Genomic DNA, 17825 nt, shown 5'->3' with positions numbered 1-17825 from the left:
AAAAAAGACCACTGAGGTGGTCTGGTTAAAGGTGACAAAAAAATTATGAAGTGGTCTAACTTTTAGCCTTATATAGACAATAACGGAGAAATGAGACTAGCAAACCTGACCTCATGCAATATGAATAAGTGTTGATCATGATAATGAATTAAAAATCTGTTTACCATATTATTCTTGGTAGGTGAATTTTTTTTTAAAGGCAAGTTGGGGTTAAGCAGACCCCACCAGTTATTAGACTGGGGTTTGTAATCTGCAACGTCCCATCACAGGGAGACGTGCACTGACAGCTCCTACTAACCACAGGAAGCCCCCCGTTTTGATAGGTGAATTTTCATATGTAGCGTTGTTCTTTCAAGTTTTCTTCTTGTTTCACAAAGCTAGTTGATTTTTCAGCCTTGTGATGGTGATGTTTAGCCAGAGCCGTACCTGTGTTTTATGGGGCCTGAGGCGGAGGGAAAAAATGGGCCTCCTATTAATATTAGGAGTTTAGGGCCAGGGCCTCCGATTTTTTTTTAAAGAATCAAAATAACAATAAAATTTGCATTCACATTAAACAAATATAATATTTCAAATATTTATATTATATTAAATAAAAATGTATAAAATATTTATATAAACTACCTAAACAATACTCATTGGCCTTAAAAATAGGCCCCTAAATTTTTTTTGGGCCCAGGGGCCCTGAGGCCAAAGCCTCATTGGCCTCTTTACAGGTCCGGCTCTGTGTTTAGCAACTGCATGACGGGAGAGCCGCAGGAGAGGACGAGATTGTGTTGCAATCTTTAAATATTCAAACCTGAAACTGCAAGCTTGATGTGGCCCCCCCATAGCTAAGAGCCAGGCTTCTTAAATCCTTTCTATGGCATCGAGTAATAATTGTCACTGCAGTTTGGAATTCAAACACACTTTAGATTTGTCGTGATCTACGAAAGGTCATCCAGCAACGACGGTGGACCCGACTGGTGGGTCCTTGCTATTATCTGCAGCTTCCTATCTGATGCTTCAGATCTCAGCTGGGCGCAACTTCTTCTGTCACTGCACACAACGTCGGCTATTTTTCTAAGGGTAGAGGAACTAGCTTATTAGCTGTCCTCCTCCTTGGTTACGACTAGGGGTGTCAAGGGTTTGGTTAAGACTTAGGTGAAATCAGACTTACATCAGATTTTCGGGTATGGTATCAAATTCGGACCTGGGTCTAATCAGGTCTACTATAAAAAAAATATACCCGGATTCGATAAGAACTACATGAACCAGACACAATTATACCTCATAAAATAATATTTTTTTTTATCATTTTTACATTGAAAAATTGCGGGTCTTAATCGGAACTCGGTTCATGTATAAAATTTCACAAACTATACCCAAGTCCATGTATTAATCGGATCTTTAGGTCCGGAGCTGGGTCTTAATCTAGTCTTCTTATTTGCCACCATACCCGGACCCTATAAGGTTTGCTCCGGGTAAACCCGACCCGTTGAGACCCTTAGTTACAACATATATATATATATATATATATATATATATATATATATATATATATATATATATATATATATATATATATATATATATATATAGTCCTGCTGCCTATCACTTTCTAGCCTACTATCAATTTATTGAGCTTTTGAAGTATTTTTTCATGCTTTCCTTGAATAAGACCATACATACTTGATTTTATAGAATTCTACTCTTGAACCATCCAATTCCAACATACAGATAGGTTTTTATGAGATTTAAAAATCGATGGTTTAAACATCATTGCAGCCTTTCTCTATGCAACCTTCATTGCCTCGTTTGCCCTACTTCTTTTTAGCCATGTAACATCCTATGTGGATTGCAGTTTTCCCTCCTCTAATCTGGGTCTAACCAGCCTTTTGTTACACCCCGGAAAATTGAGTTATTTTTTTTTTAAATAGAGCACACAACACAACGGAATAGAACAATTTTTTAATTCTTTTGAATTCATTTCGAAAGGAATTCAACACATGGTGAAAGTGAACCATTTTCAATTTTTTTTTTTATGAAAGCCATAGTTAGGAATTTTAGTCAAAAGCTTAGTATTAAACACAACATTTAAAAACCAATATTTTTATTGATCTGCATCTTCAATTTACAAAACTCAATGATGAATTTCAATAATTTTTTTTTTACAAAATTTATAATTTTAATTAATCTCAATGATAGCCCCAAAATACACAGAGCCTCTAGGAGAAGGGTCCACAATCTAGCTTCAAATATACTTGAGCTCACGGCATCCATCACCGCTTATCTGTGGGTACTTGAAAAAAAAGAGAGTTCAGAGGTGACATCTCAAGTAATTCAACCACTTATCTCGCGATAACAAACATGAACAGGTCAACAAGCTAAATTGGACTCCAACTAAGTCCAAGACCTTGACTCTATGCAAGATTTGATTCGACACAACCTCTAACTCAAGAAGTAACTTTATGAACCATGCATAACCTAGATGAATGCATATATTTTATTTTTTTCTCCATTTATGCTATTCTTTTGCTTCCTACTATGTGCACACAATTAATTTAGTTTCGATAGAATTACAGTTTCCATAAAAGCACCACTGCTTCAGACCGCTATAGGCTCACCAGTCTACATAGGAGTGTATTTTCAACAAAGAGTACTTACATATTTTATTAACCCCATAAGAACTTGATTATACTAGCATTAATGTCACTCGCTCTCAAAGCAAGTACAAAGTCACTCAAGGTGACAGGTTATCTCATCTTTTAAGGTGTAACCAAACATCTCTGTGTAACTTGCTCTAAAATTAATTTAAGTTCATTTTTAACTTAGTTTACTACTTATTTCTGGTAGACAAGGCCTTGCCCAATAAGCTACACTGGAATTCTCTAACATATGAGATATTTATGTATATATTTTTCTTTCAAACTAGTGCAATCACGTCATTGCACACATGGGGTCACCTAAGTGCCCCAAGTCACATGTTCAACAAGACCTTATTGTATCCTACAATAGGCTCTAACTTGCAAAAATCATTTTCTCAAGCATAAAATATAAGAAAAATAGAGAACTTTGTAAACCTCAAGTTTACGAATCCCAAAACATTTTACGTGACCTACTAAAACCCATATATACGAAGATCCACCAAATTCCAATGAACTACCAAAACCACTAACCTTCCTAAACTAGGTTCATTTCACATCTACATGTATATATTTTTTTCTACCACTACAAGACATCATATGTATCCAATAACCAAGTATATATATATATATATATTCTCAATCATTACAGGGTAACATAAGTATCAATGACAGATTTTATTTGACATGTACGTATAGGGCAGCAAACAGTTTATCATGACAATTTTTTTTTTGTTAATTAAGTGTATCATGACATAAAATTTTGATTAACTAAGTATAGGGCTGCAAATAAGTATATCATGATATAAAAAATTTTATTAACGACATAAAGGGAAGAAAATACATATATCATGACATAAAAATTTTTATTAACTATATAGAGCAGCAAATACTTATATCATGACATGAAAATTTTTATTAACTATGTATGGGGCAGCAAATACGTATATCATGACATAATTTTTTTTTCTTAACTAATCTTTTTCACTTCTTTAGCCATGTACTACGTAAAAAAAATGTATTAACTATGGATAGGGCAGCAAATACATATATCATGACATAAAAAAAAATGTATTAACTACTATGGGGTAGCAAATATGTATATCATGACGTAACAATTTTCATTAACTACATATAGGGCAGCAAATACATATATCATAAGGCAGCCTACGTATGTCATAACAAAAAATTATTTTTCTTAAATGCTACAGAGCAGCCCACGTATATCACAGTAGAAAATTTATTTTTCTCAAGCACAACAGGACAGCCTCCGTATATCACAACAGAAAATTTATTTTTCTCAAACACTACAGGGCAGCCTACGTATGTCATAACAAAAATTTACTTTTCTCAAACACTACAGAGCAGCCTACGTATATCACAACAGAAAATTTATTATTCTTGAACACTACAGGACAGCCTATGTATATCACAACATAAAATTTATTTTTCTCAAACACTACAGGGCAGCCTACGTATGTCATAACAAAAATTTATTTTTCTCAAACACTACAGAGCAGCCTACACATATCACAACAGAAAATTTATTTTTCTCAAACACTACAGGGCAACCTACGTATATCACAACCAAAAATTTATTTTTCTCAAACACTACAGAGCAGCCTACGTATATCGCAACAAAAAAATTATTTTTTTCAAACACTACAGAGCAGCCTACATATATCACAATAGAAAATTTATTTTTCTCAGACACTACAGAGCAGCCTACGTATATCATAACAAAAATGTATGTTTCTCAAACACTACAGATTTTTTTTTTCAGTCATAACAGGGCAGCGTATCGCCAATGACAACGATCTATTTTTTGAAAGAGAAAACAGGGCAACATAGTATAACCAATGACAAAAAATTTCTGATGAATGTACAGGGCAGCAATAACAGATTTTTTTTTTCTAACGAATGTACAGGGCAGCAATAATAGAACTTTTTTTTCTAATGAAAGTACAGGGAAGCAATATGTATCGTAGTTGAACTCACAGGGCTGCATATTTATATCCTACCTAAAGAATTTATTCTTCAAATCTAGTACATATGACTACACTTAGGATAACCAAGGATTCATATTCAATTTTTTTTTCATCAAGACATGGGGCAGCGATACAGTCTCATAGTAAGAAACGTCTCAAATCAAACACAATACAACTGTAATATCTTGTGTTTTATATCATTTTAAATTCTGAGATTTTAGAAAATTTGACTAAGTGTTTTGGTAAAGTCGATAAAATCCTTGATTTTAGGTAGCATCAGCTGAGTTTGGGTGTCGCCCAGGACCCATTGACAAGACCTAAACGAGCCAATTAAGATTTGGTAAAACTTTTTATTTTTGACATTTAAAATTGAGCGAAATTCGGGTTAAATTCAAGCAAAATTTGAAGGCAAAATTCAGATAATATATCATTAGATGCATCTCAAAATTTTGAAAACATTGATATTAGGTTGGGTGGATGAAATGAAAAAGTGCAATTGGAGTGTTGTGCGATCGTAGAATGCCATTGCGGTTGAAGGGAAAGTTTTATAGGACGACTATTAGGCTCGCTTTACTATATGGTACGGAATGTTGGGCTGCCAAGAGACATCATATTCAAAAAATGAGTGTAGCTGAGATGCGTATGCTGAGATGGATGTGTGGAAATACAATAAAAGATAAGATTCGGAACGAAGAGATACATAAGAAGGTGGGCGTTGCACCCATTGAAAATAAGATGAGAGAGAATCGTTTACAGTGGTTTGGACATATTCGGCGAAGGCCTAATGATGCTCCAGTTAGAAGGATGGAGAAATGAAAAAATATGTTAGTTAAAAGAGGTCGGGGTAGGCCTAGGAAGACATGATGGAGGTGATAGGAAAGGATATGAATGCTTTGAACCTCACCGAGGACATGACATTGGATAAAAATGATTGGAGGAGAAGGATTCATGTGGAAGACCCAGAATGATTTTCTTTTTTGGTTCATATCGCCGACCCCAATTGTTTTGGGATGAAGGCGTAGTAGTTGTTGTTGTTGTATTCATATTTTGTTTTTCTAAATTTGGGCTAATATTGGCCCGAAAATCACATCTTTTAAAAAATGATCCGCCTCTACGTGACTGGTTCTAGATTGGATTGGGTCGGATCCGATCCGTTTGACTCAAGTTAATATGGATCTAGATCCAGTATAAGACCTATATTAATTAGGATCTGGTCTAGTTTGAGATCCATATAGATATTGAATATGGATATGGATATTGAATTCAGATCCAAAATCTAAGTCCAACTAATTTAAAGTTTTAAATTCAATATAAAGGTTTAATTGAGTGAATTTGCAAGTTAAAAAGACTCCCAGAGGGTGGAGATATCCTCTGAAATTTTACTATTTAATAAATAATAAATAACTAATTAATTAAATATTAAAAATTAATTTATTCCAAAATTTCTTTTGAACATGGCATTTAGGGATTTTAGAAGAGTCCAAATAGGGTTAAAGTAAAGTAGTAAAAAAATAAAATATCAAATGGATAAAAAAGTAGTTAAAAAGGAAAGAGGAGGTTAAAGATAGAGTTTTACATTATAAAAACTCTATCTCCTAGCCAAATGGGTGAGAAACTCAAGAAGGGACGTCACCCTCTCTCTAGAAGACAAAAAAAAAATTTATAAAAGGGTTTAACTCACCCTTCTCTCTAGATTTCATTTTCGCGAGAGAGAGAGAGAAGAAAGAAGGAAAAAGAAAGAAAAAAAAAGAGAAGAGAGGAAAAGAGGAAGGAAGAGAAGAAGAAGGAGAAGAAAGAAATGGATTTCCTTCCATTCAGGGCATCCGACTTATATTTTTGGTATTTTTTCATCTTTGATCGAAGGTACGAGTTCCTTTCTTGATTCGAATGGGGAGAAATATTTTAAATCAGATTTGTGTGGGGATTCTAGATGAAAAAATAATAAATCTGATTTTTCTTTACATGTTCGATCACATGCCGTGATGTACGTGGGCATGAAACTCGATTTTTACAAACACATGGCTTATTTTTCCTGTTTTTCATGTTCTAACCTATGTCACATGGGTGCGGGTGCGACACGGGTGCGGAGCAATTTCAAAAAATTTGGACACGGGGACGCGGCTATATATATATATATCAATAATAAAATTGTAAATTTTAAAGCAAAAATTAAAAAGTAATTCTATTGAAGTAACAACACAAACTTACCAAAATATAACACATAAATAAGTTTGTGAGTGTGATAACAATAAAACTTATCATAAATGGACAAAAATAGACTCGATCAAAGTTGATTGAGTCTAAAATTAATTTTAATAAATAGACAAAAATAGACTCAATCAAAGTTGACCGTGTCGGCCCCGTGTCCGAAGCCGCACCCGTGTCAGGGCGTGTCGATGCAGGTGTGTCGACCTTTTAGCCGAGTCCGTGTGACTTAGGTTCTAACTATTGATTTTTCTTTGCATCAGCATACTGCCTATATATATATATATATAGGTGTGTGTGGGTCAGTGCATGCGAGGTCTGATTTGGATCTGATCTAATCCAAGCCAGACTTGCTGTAGATTTCAGCATGTTGTCATTGCTGATTTGACTATGTTTAAAATTGTTTGATAGTATGCTGAAAATCAGTTGGTTGTGCAATGGTAGTGGAGCTTCTGTTATGATGAGCAGCGACATGATTCTACTTTTTCCAGCACTATTTATGTTTCGTAGAGAAGAACTATATTACAAACTGTCATAAAAATGTATTTCTTTGGTAACTGATATGCAGACTACGACTGGTGATTAAATTTATGTGTTTTTGGTCAGACTATCGACTGGGAATAAGTCTGGTCAGACTATGTATAATCTGATTTCCAGCCGAAAGTCATCAGTCTAGTAATATGATGTAAAGAACAAGAAAATATAGACTGTCAGGCATTTTGCATATAATAAAAAAAAATCTGCTGTCTGGACAATGTTATTTTTTTTCCTGGTCATGGTATCGACTGAAATCAGCTTTGATCAGATCTGATTTCTAGTCGATAGCCATCAACTTGACTTCACAGTATGTAATTTGTTTTTTTTTGTTTATGTGATAAGTCTGTGTAAGGGGTAATCCTATGCCTGTTACATGCAGTAGATGATGGATCTGATGACATGATTCAGCAGATGTATTTTTTTAGCACTAATTATGTTCATAGTGCAATCTTGGTTGATGCGGTCATGTACTTACCCCCCTTTGGCCGAACAAAAACATTACATTGTTAGAGCTGATTTTCTGTTATGATAAATAGTAGCGTCAACATATATATTCTTCCAGCCCTTTTAATGTTTCGTAGTATAGCTACTTCTAGGCTGTCATAATTGCTTTTATATCATAATTGCATTTGATGTCATTGAGTTGGTTGAAATTGTTTTTAATGTTGTCTTATGACCTGCTATTTTATTACTGAGCTCATAGCCGACCCCTACAAGGGTCATGAGCAAGCTGCTCATGCTCGGTTTTGTCTATGATATGACTGTCATAAAGTTGTTTGATGCTGCCATATGGGCTGACATCGAAACAACCTTAAAATTTCAACTTTGATCTATGTTAGCATTATGTCAAAAAAAAAATCTGTATGCTGTCATGATTAGGTTGAATATTAAATTGTTCTTATTGTTGCCATACAATATGATATAATGTTGTTAAATGTGTTGTAATTATGAATTTTGTAGGCTGCTGTGAAACTGACTAGTGCTGCACATTTGTGTGCAAGACTGTCCGCTGCTTTTGGCTGCATGCTTATGCATGGAAAATATGCTATCAATAGCATGCTAGTGTTGTCCTGTGCATGAGGGCAACATAGCTTTAGCTCGGTAGTTATGTTGTGTATCTCGAGCATGCCCGAATTGGCAAAAAGGTTTATTGGTTATGTACGCTCATGAAATTGAATATTATGTTGACATAAATGTGCATATCATGAACACATAATTTTTGAAGTTATTTTAATGTTGCATTAACATGATCATGTGCATGTTTGGATGTTATGCATGAGATGAATCATGAAAACAAAATACCTATTGCAAGCAAGTGTTCATATGCATATGTAAATTGTTTTATATATACATTCTTGTTGTGTGTAAATGAATGTGCATTGTGAACATGTTTTAATAGTTGTGTGTGTGCATGCTCACTAAGAATTTTGTTTAAGATGCATCAGTGGTCAGATGTGAACCACTGTAGGCCAGGAGCATGGGTTGCTCTAAGATTAGTATTATGCATTGCAAAATTCATATTTGAAATTATTGACATTCTAAATTAATTGCACTATTAAATTGTAGTGGGCCAGGTTCCGTGTTGTGTTTTGCATGTTGATTTGCAAAATGATTCTTTTGTAAAGAATTTAACTTTTGATAAAAAGATAAAAAGAGATAAAAAGTCTAATTAATGTTTTTCTTCCTGGATGTCCCTTCCATAGTGTGAGAATCCTAAATGATAATTTTTGAGAAAACCGCGAGGATACTAAAACTTCGTGTACGATTGTGCCCCTGAACCCAATATGATGGTTCGCTTCCCGGCTATGATTTTAAGGAGTTTTTAGTAAGTTTGCTTGGAGGTGGTATTGTAGATACAACTGTTGTTATTGGTATACCAAGAAAGTAACATTCGTGGATGTTGATTTTTCTAATGTTCCGATATTAGATGTTTTTTAATGTTTCAATGAATGGTGTTGATTCATAATATCGGTCAAGGAACAAATATGTAACCCAGTAATAAAATACAATTGTGTGTTAAGTTAAAACTGTGAACCTATTTTGAACTTCGAGAATTTGTGGTGCATGTTTTGAGTATCCGCGTGTTTTAATGAAAAGTGAAACTAAACTTGTGTGCATTTAATAGGGATATGCATGCAAAAGAAAATTCTAATAATAACTTAATAATTTATTCATGCATGTGCATTGGAATCATACATATTTACTGTTCTGTATTAGTTCATGCATTTTTACTTGTTTTGGTTCATATGAGATATTGTTATTGCATGATAATTATTTTCAAATGCTTGAATAGTAAATGGTTTATGAGATCGTTGTTGTTATATTTCCTCTGAAAACTTGCATGAATTTGAATTATGCTGTTTTGTCTATTTGGATTTTTAGAGGAATTTGTATAAAGAATCTTTAATTCTTACCCAGTACTCCCTATGTTTTTCATAGGATTTGGAGCTTAGTGATGAGGACGACTGCCACATAGAGCCTACGAGATCACATGACTTACTTTTATTATTCTTGGACAGTGTAGTTCCAGGATTTTAAACTTTAATTTAATTTTGTTTTTAGACTTTGATTATTGATTAATAAAGTTAGTTGTTTTGATTGGTTGAATGTAAAGATCCCTTGTGGTTTGAAAGTTGTTAAGTATGTGAGACTCTGAATCCTTGGGTTTTGGTTTCCGCAATTGTTTAAAAAAAATCTACCTTTCAACGGAGATGAGTTGGGGGTCGTTACAACAACAATGCATGATTACAGCAAGGATTTCTTTCCAAAACTGCAATACACATTCTCTTTTTTTTTTTTAGATCTATACCGCAGAAAACATAGGTTCGAGGACAACCGCCATATGCACAATATATATATATATATATAATAGATAGATAGATAGATAGAGAGAGAGTAATGGGTCCGGGATAAACCCATTTGGTGCTATATATATATATATATATATATATATATAGACATACATACATTTTTTTGTTTAAGTGATTAGGAAAAAGCAAATATAGGACAACAGCTGCAACAACACATAACATATTTTTTTTTTCTGAACAAGAGAAGCAACAAGAATAAATCCCAGATGTACATGCATGATATTTATTTATTTTTTCCGAACAAGCGTAACAACATAAAAAAAAAAGAAATCGAAATCAACATGGATTAAAAGCAAACAGTAGCACCCGATCAATTCCTAAAATGCATATTCAAATAAATCATCATACCCGCATTTTTCCTTTCAGATCAAATAAAAAAGAAAATTTGTAGTACATCACGGATTTCACTACAACAATCAGTTTTGTTAATCCCAAAAACGTAGGATCAAAATGGCCAATATACCCACATTTTTTTTCTACAAGGAAAATGCTGATTCAAATAACAGTCTCAAAAAGAAAAATTGTAGAACATCACGGATTTCACTACAACAATCAGTTTCGTTAATCCCAAAAATGCAGGTTCAAAATGGCCGATATACCCACATTTTTTTTTTCAAGGAAAATGCTGATTCAAATAACAGTCTCAAAAAGAAAAATCGCAGATTCAAGTAATAACGGATAGACATACTATTGTTATTGTTGTATTATTGTTTTTTCCTTGAAGCGTTTACAAAACAAGAAAACATCGCAAAATTTTTCCATGTAACAACAATAAAACTCTGATTGGAGAACATCTACAGGTATTTGATTTTTTTTCGTCATACAATCAAGAAAATTCCATTCAATCCGCACATATCGCATGCCACTAAACACAAAGAGGGGTCGATACCCACCTTTAATCGCAATATCCGACAAGCACAGACCCAAAATGCTGTTGCATGTCCCCTAATGCGCGTCCGCTGTCGCAGCTCGTCCTCCTCCTTGAGGACGCTTCAAAAAGCAAAACAAAACACAACAATCATAAAAAAACAAAAAAAGAAAATGTGAAGGGGAGAAAGAAAGGAAAAACAAATAAGAGGAGAGAGGGGCTGGAGTAGTAGGTCGGTCCTTCCTTGCTTCGATGCTTCCTTTAGCATGAACGTTCCTCCAAATCAACAACAAAAATGGCTTCCACGAGCTATCCACCACGACAACACGAAGAGGAGGAGAAGAGGGCGACATTGGAGATGGTGGTGCACCATCGACAATGCCAAATGAAGAAGAGGGAGAGAGAAGGACAGTGGACGAAGAAGAATTAAGAGAGAGAGAGGGTTCGGGCATGTGAGGGCATGAAAGAAGGAGAGGGAGAATGACATGAGAGATGGGGGAGAGAAAAGGGAGAGTGGTTTTAAAATGGGTTTGGGTTGGATCTAAGTTGACCCCTAGTTAGCTATCTATTTGGTTAACTAGGTCCTAAACTAGTTACTGAAACCAGAACCAAACCCACCCTTCAAAAGGGCTCAGCCACCTGGCTAGGTCCAGCAGACCCCGGCAAGGTTTGACCTGTGGGGTTGGTTGGACTGGGTGACGCCCCAAACCGTGTCAGGTCATTTTTATTCTTGCATACCAAAAAAAAAAAGCCAAATGGGTCCAAATGGATCCTTTGGACCCATTTCTAACTTCTCTCTCAAACAAAAAAATAACCAACATGCCATCCAATCAACGAGAGAATTGCTGGCTTTCTTGCAGTTGACCACACTTGGGTCAGACAATAATGACCTTTATGACCAAAATATTTTTAAAATACCCATAATGCTCTTAAAACTTATCCAGCTCGCTTCAAACTCATTTGAACCGACTCATCCATATTTCCTGTTTTCGTCTGGCCCTTGGGTCCCTTCTTTTTCTCAGCCAATTTCGCCCGACCCTTTTCGTTGCACTTCTTCTGAGCCTACTTCACCCTTGCCACAACTTGTTGTAGTGGTTCTCCTACTACAATTGACCCATTTGTTGGGTCAAGTCCAGCTTCTGAACCCTCTCTTGTTACCCGATCTGTCTCCCATTGTCGATCCTTTCTCTTATTCATTTGACCAGATTCCACTACACCTACCCACCTCCTCTGTGTTGGACCCCACCTTAACCAAGCCTCTTCTTGACAGTGATGCTTGGTTCTTTCAGTCCTCCAAGCCCTCCACTCTGTGGACATTTTGTATTTCTCATGACTATGCTAATGAGATTCAAAAGGAGCTTCAAGGCAGGCAGAGTTCAATCATGGGAAAATGGAAACCCTAGTGAATCGAAAGAGCCTTCAACTCTCGAAGCTTAAGAGAGAAATTAGAAACCTCGGTCCTATGGATGCTTATGCTTTGGTAGGGAGCTCAAGCCAAGAAAGAAATTTCGAGCAGGCTAATATGGATGTAGACCTAAATTGAGTATGCATGTATGCATGCTCATGTGTGTGTGCCCGTTAGTGCGTGAGTGCGTGTGCGCCGACATTACTGAGTGGGATTGTAGGATCCAGATCCAGATCTACGTTATGCTCAGTTAGAGGTCCTTTTAATGGACTACAGTTCCGGTAGAACCGCTTTATATAAATCTGTGAAACTCATGTTCGCTGGTGATGAGGTGTCAACGGGTCGTGTTTGGTTAGCACCCAGGTGGAACCATACTTGAATCTGATTTTTGGGTATGGTATTGGGTCCAGACCCGGGTTTAATCGAACCTGCTATAAGAGAAACCACATTTGGACCCTATAAGAACTACACGAACCAGACCTGTCGGAACTCGAGGCGGGCCCGAGTCTGGTATAAAATTTTACAAACTATATCCGTGCCATGTATTAATCGGACCTTTGGGTCCAGACCCAAGTCTTAATCGGGTCTTCTTATTTATCACCATACCCGGACCATATAGGGTTTGGTACTGGTCGGGTCCGGGTAAATCCGACCCATTGACACCCCTAGTCATCACTATGGTTACAAGAGGATCGGAGATTTGTCCAGAATCAAATCAACATTGTTGGAACAGGATGGTATGTATTTGAATCTGGACCAGTTCTGCAACGAATATGGTTGGGTCCATTCAGATCATGCGAATTCGAGTAAGAAAATATAATCTTATTCCAATCACATCCAAACCGACCCATTTACCTCTTTAAGAAGAGAGTTTACCTGTTTTCTCTGGATCCTGTGCCACTGAAACTCATACCCAACCAGATCCAGGACTTCACTTGATATCCGAGTTAAAAATGATGCAGTATTGGGTCAACTCTGTCCAAACCCATATCTAACCGGTTTTCAAAATTACGGTATTTACCCTCATTGCGGATTGTCACAAATCCCGGTTTCAGGAACTTCTTCGGTAAAGCATAATCGTTAGATATTTTAAAATAATTTATTTTTCTCGTGAAAATCTTGAGAAAATATCGGACACTTAAATTAAAAAATAAATAAATATTTAATATTGTGTTGATAAGGCAATTATACCACGCTTGTAAACATTGTTGCAAATTAGTAATGTTATGAAAAGCACGCTATTTTTTGAGATTATATCGGATTTTTAAAATATCGCAAAAAATCGCCATATTTACAAAATATCGCGGTACTATGGCACGGATCGAGAAGGGACAGACTATAAATAGTGGGTGCCGCGAGGGGTTTCCCGGGTATTTCGCATGAGGGAGGAAGCCCCCTTCTACGGCGATTCAAGAAGGCCCCCCGATCTCTCTCGATCATTCTTCTCTTTTATCAACGCGTTGATTCTTCTCCATTTTTAGGGTTTCCTTCTTTTTCTTCGATCGTCGTCGTCGTCGTCATCATCTCTTTCTTCCTCAGGTTGGTCTTTATCTCTCTCTCTAACGAATATTTTTCTTGTTATTTTTCGCTTTCGATTTTTACCTAATCATTTTTCTTTTCAAAAGTAAGGAATTTTTTTTTTCGTTCAAAGGAGAATTTGAATTTTACCTATTTTTTTCTCTTTTCGTTTCTTTAAGAGGAGTTTTTTCTTGGATTTTGTGATTTTTTGGTAATCTGGGCGCAAATACCTTGTTTGATTGCACTTGGATTAGGGTTTTGTTTGATTTGCTTTACGTTGTTCTGATGAACGCACGATCTGATTCTGGCGCGTATGACTAATTCTGGAATTTTGGTTCGTTCTTTTTTTCTCGTGCGAAGCCCTAATTGGTTGTGGTATGAGGTAGAAACCTTGGTGATTTCATTTGATTAGAGTTCCTGTTTGAGTTGAGGGTTGGCACGTGTCTTGGATGTTGGGATTTCTGTATCAATCTTCATAGAAACGTGATCTCTTTCAGGAAACTCCGTTTGATCTGTTGGGTTTTTATTATTTGATTCTGTTGTGTGATTTTGATCGTGTTCTTTTAGCGTTGGGTGTTCTGACCAATTGACATGTGTTGTGGTTTTTGTTAGAGCAGTCACAGGTAGTGATTTTCTGTCGGGAGATGGATGTTAGCGGTTCTTCGCAAAATCCTTCTTGTTCTGGCGCTTCAAATGGCGATGCTGGGAGCTTTGAATGTAACATATGCCTGGAGTTAGCCCAAGATCCAATTGTGACCCTCTGTGGTCATCTTTTCTGCTGGCCTTGCCTCTATAGATGGCTTCGTGTTCATTCCCATAGCGACTGCCCTGTTTGCAAGGCGCTGGTGCAGGAGGATAAATTGGTTCCTCTTTACGGCAGGGGCAAAACATCAACGGATCCTAGGTCTAAGTCTGGGTCTGTCCTTGGTATGGAAATTCCGAGCCGCCCTGCTGGCCAGAGGCCAGAAACGGCACCCACTGCCGACCCAAATCATTTCCCTCAGCAGGCATTTGGGTTCATGGGTGCGCCTATGGCAGCTGCTAGATTTGGGAATTTCACTTTCTCTGCGGGGTTTGGCCTCTTCCCATCATTGTTTGGCTTCCAGATGCATGGCTTTCCTGATGCAACTGCTTATGGTGCCACTACTGGTTTCCCCTATGGGTTCTCTAACCCATTTCATGGAGGTCATGTTCATGGATATCAGCATCCTTCAACTCAATCACCACAGGATAACATGTTGCAAAAGTACCTCTTATTGGTTGGCTTTTTGGTGGTCATCTTCTTTCTCTTCTTCTAGTTCCTTCTAGCTTGAACAATGCTTGTTTCAACTGCAACTTTAAGGTGGAAAATTGGTATGATTCCACATGTAATTCTTGTGATGCATTTGTAAATTTTATTGACATCGCTGTAAGTTTGAATGTTCGTCCATTTTTCTAAATAAGATACCATAAACTGATTCCACCATCTGTGTAGCCTCTGCTATATATGCAGAGGAAAATAGCGCCATCCTTTCTTGATGAGTATCTCTTTGGTGTTTTATTGTGTTAACTGTCCGAGGCTGTGAATTTGACACAAAAATGTACCAAATGGATCTCCTGCTTACTTTCTCCTTATATCTCTTTGTTTATGTGCATGTAATCTCCCATTTACTCTCTTGTTACTTGTTGATGTTCTGAAAATAAACACAGAAATTGGGGTAGAGAGAGAGAGAGCTGCTTAGAAAAAAGAAAACTCATTTTCATTGGATTAGGGCTAATCTCTATATTAAATAGAGATAGTCCAAGGAACAAAATTACACCCAGGTCCCTCATTAAATATTAAGATTCAAATAACCTCTAGTTTAGAAAAACTTATTTACTAAAAGCCTCTTAGTCTCAACACTCCCCCTCAAGCTGGAGCATAGATATCAATCATGCTCAGCTTGTCACAACATTTTGAGAAATTTGGTCTCGCCAGGGCTTTGGTAAAAACATCAGCTACTTGATCTTCGGAAGATACATGATCGGTGCAGATATACCCAGCCTGAACCAAGTCGCGAACTATGTCACAGGGATTCGGTTAGCAGGGTGTCGCACCCGCGCCGGCGCGACTCGACGCGGGTGCGGGTGCGGCATCGGGTGTGGTCAACCCGATCTTGGGTGCGTTGACCGCACCCAGGATCATTTAGGTCCATTTTATTTTTTGGATTTTTTTTTTAAAAATTTGCCCAAATGGGCTGCGATTTTTTTTTTTAAAAAAAAATTATGCTGACAGCAGCTATCAGATGCTGACAGCAGCTGCAGCAGTTGACACACAGCTGCTGACAGCAGCTGTTCTGTCAGCAGTTGACAGTTGTGAAATTTGAAAAAAACCCGCCGACCCCCTTTATATATATATATATTTTACATTTTTGCCCCTTTCGCACCCCCGCACCCGGGTTTTTTGGAAGTGCCGAATCCCCGCACCCGCACCCATGTGACGTAGGTCGCGAACATAGTGACAGTCAACTTCAATATGTTTAGTCCTTTCATGAAACACTGGGTTGTTGGCAATATATGTAGCAGCCCTATTGTCACACATCATCAACATAGGTAGGGATACTTTCTCCTGAAGCTCGGTCAAGACTGATTTTACCCACATAATCTCAGCTGCAGTCTGGGCCATTGCTCGATATTCAGATTCAGCACTCGACCTGGTTACAACGGTTTGTTTCTTACTCCTCCAGGTAACAAGATTTCCTCCCACAAATACACAAAATCCAGATGTTGACTTCCTATCTTCAACAAATCCTTCATAATTTGCGTCAGTGTAAGCAACAACGTCCAAAGATGAATTTCGTTTAAACAACAGGCCTTTACCAGGAGATGCCTTTAAGTACCGAAGAACCATCATAGATGCATCCCAGTGAACTTTTGTAGGTTTGTCCATGAACTGACTGATTTTACTCACAGCTAATGAAAATGTCAGGTCTAGTAACAGTCACATATAGCAACTTACCCACCAAGGATCTAAAGCTGACACTATCCACATAGTCAGACTTCTCATCGAACATGTGAGTTTTGGGATCCATTGGAATATTAGCTGGCTTAGCTCCTAGCATTCCAGTCTCTTTTAATAAGTCCAACACATACTTTCTTTGAGACAACACTAAGCCTTCTCTGTTTCTTGCAACCTCGATACCCATAAAATATCGAAGGTGACCAAGATCATTAGTAACAAAGTGCTTCTGAAGATGATCTTTTGTTGCAGAAATATCTTGGGCACTGCTCCCTGTTAATATGATGTCATCGACATATACCACCATAACAACAATTCCGGCATTGGTTTTCTTGATAAACAAGGAGTGATTTGAAGCTGACCTGACAAATCCAAAACTCGACATTACCTCAAATAATTTGTGAAACCATGCTCGCGGACTCTGCTTCAGGCCATAAATAGCCTTCTTCAACTTGCACACCTTCTGACACTCCCCCTGAACCTTGAAGCCTGGGGGTTGTTGCATGTAGACAGTTTCATGCAAATCCCCATACAAAAAGGCATTCTTGACATCCAACTGAAACATGGGTCATCCATGGTGCACAACAACAGAAAGAACGAGACGAATAGTGCCAAGACGAGCAACTGGGGAGAAAGTTTCAAAAAAGTCAACACCATAAGTCTGAGTGTAGCCTTTTGCAACCAACCGGGTTTTGTACCGTTGAATCGATCCATCCGAGTTATATTTAATGCTATATACCCATTTGCAGCCTACAATATCTGCATCTGTGGGAGGATCAACCAAGTCCCAAGTGCCTCGAGACCATAGGGCATCCATCTCATCACGCATAGCCTGC

General features: G+C 37.2%; 1 protein-coding gene across 1 annotated transcript; it reads left to right on the top strand.

Moving 5' to 3' along the window:
• The first annotated feature begins 13905 nt into the window (after positions 1 to 13905).
• LOC149847938 (uncharacterized) lies at positions 13906 to 15472 on the top strand. The gene is made up of 2 exons (XM_090009769.1): positions 13906 to 14033; positions 14630 to 15472. Exon 2 carries the CDS (start codon positions 14657 to 14659, stop codon positions 15308 to 15310), a length of 654 nt encoding a protein of 217 aa, XP_089865895.1. The 5' UTR covers positions 13906 to 14033; positions 14630 to 14656; the 3' UTR covers positions 15311 to 15472.
• Positions 15473 to 17825: the final 2353 nt, after the last annotated feature.

Source organism: Nuphar pumila, chromosome 1, assembly GCF_984573655.1.
Source record: "Nuphar pumila chromosome 1, dmNupPumi1.hap1.1, whole genome shotgun sequence".
In the NCBI taxonomy this organism is placed as follows: domain Eukaryota; kingdom Viridiplantae; phylum Streptophyta; class Magnoliopsida; order Nymphaeales; family Nymphaeaceae; genus Nuphar; species Nuphar pumila.
The sequence above is the reverse complement of the archived record's forward strand: the minus strand, read 5'-3'. Positions and strand labels throughout refer to the sequence as shown.

What these genes read in the sequence shown, in the direction of transcription:
- LOC149847938 (XM_090009769.1), top strand. Translation starts at nt 14,657, where the DNA reads ATGGATGTTAGCGGTTCTTCGCAAAATCCTTCTTGTTCTGGCGCTTCA.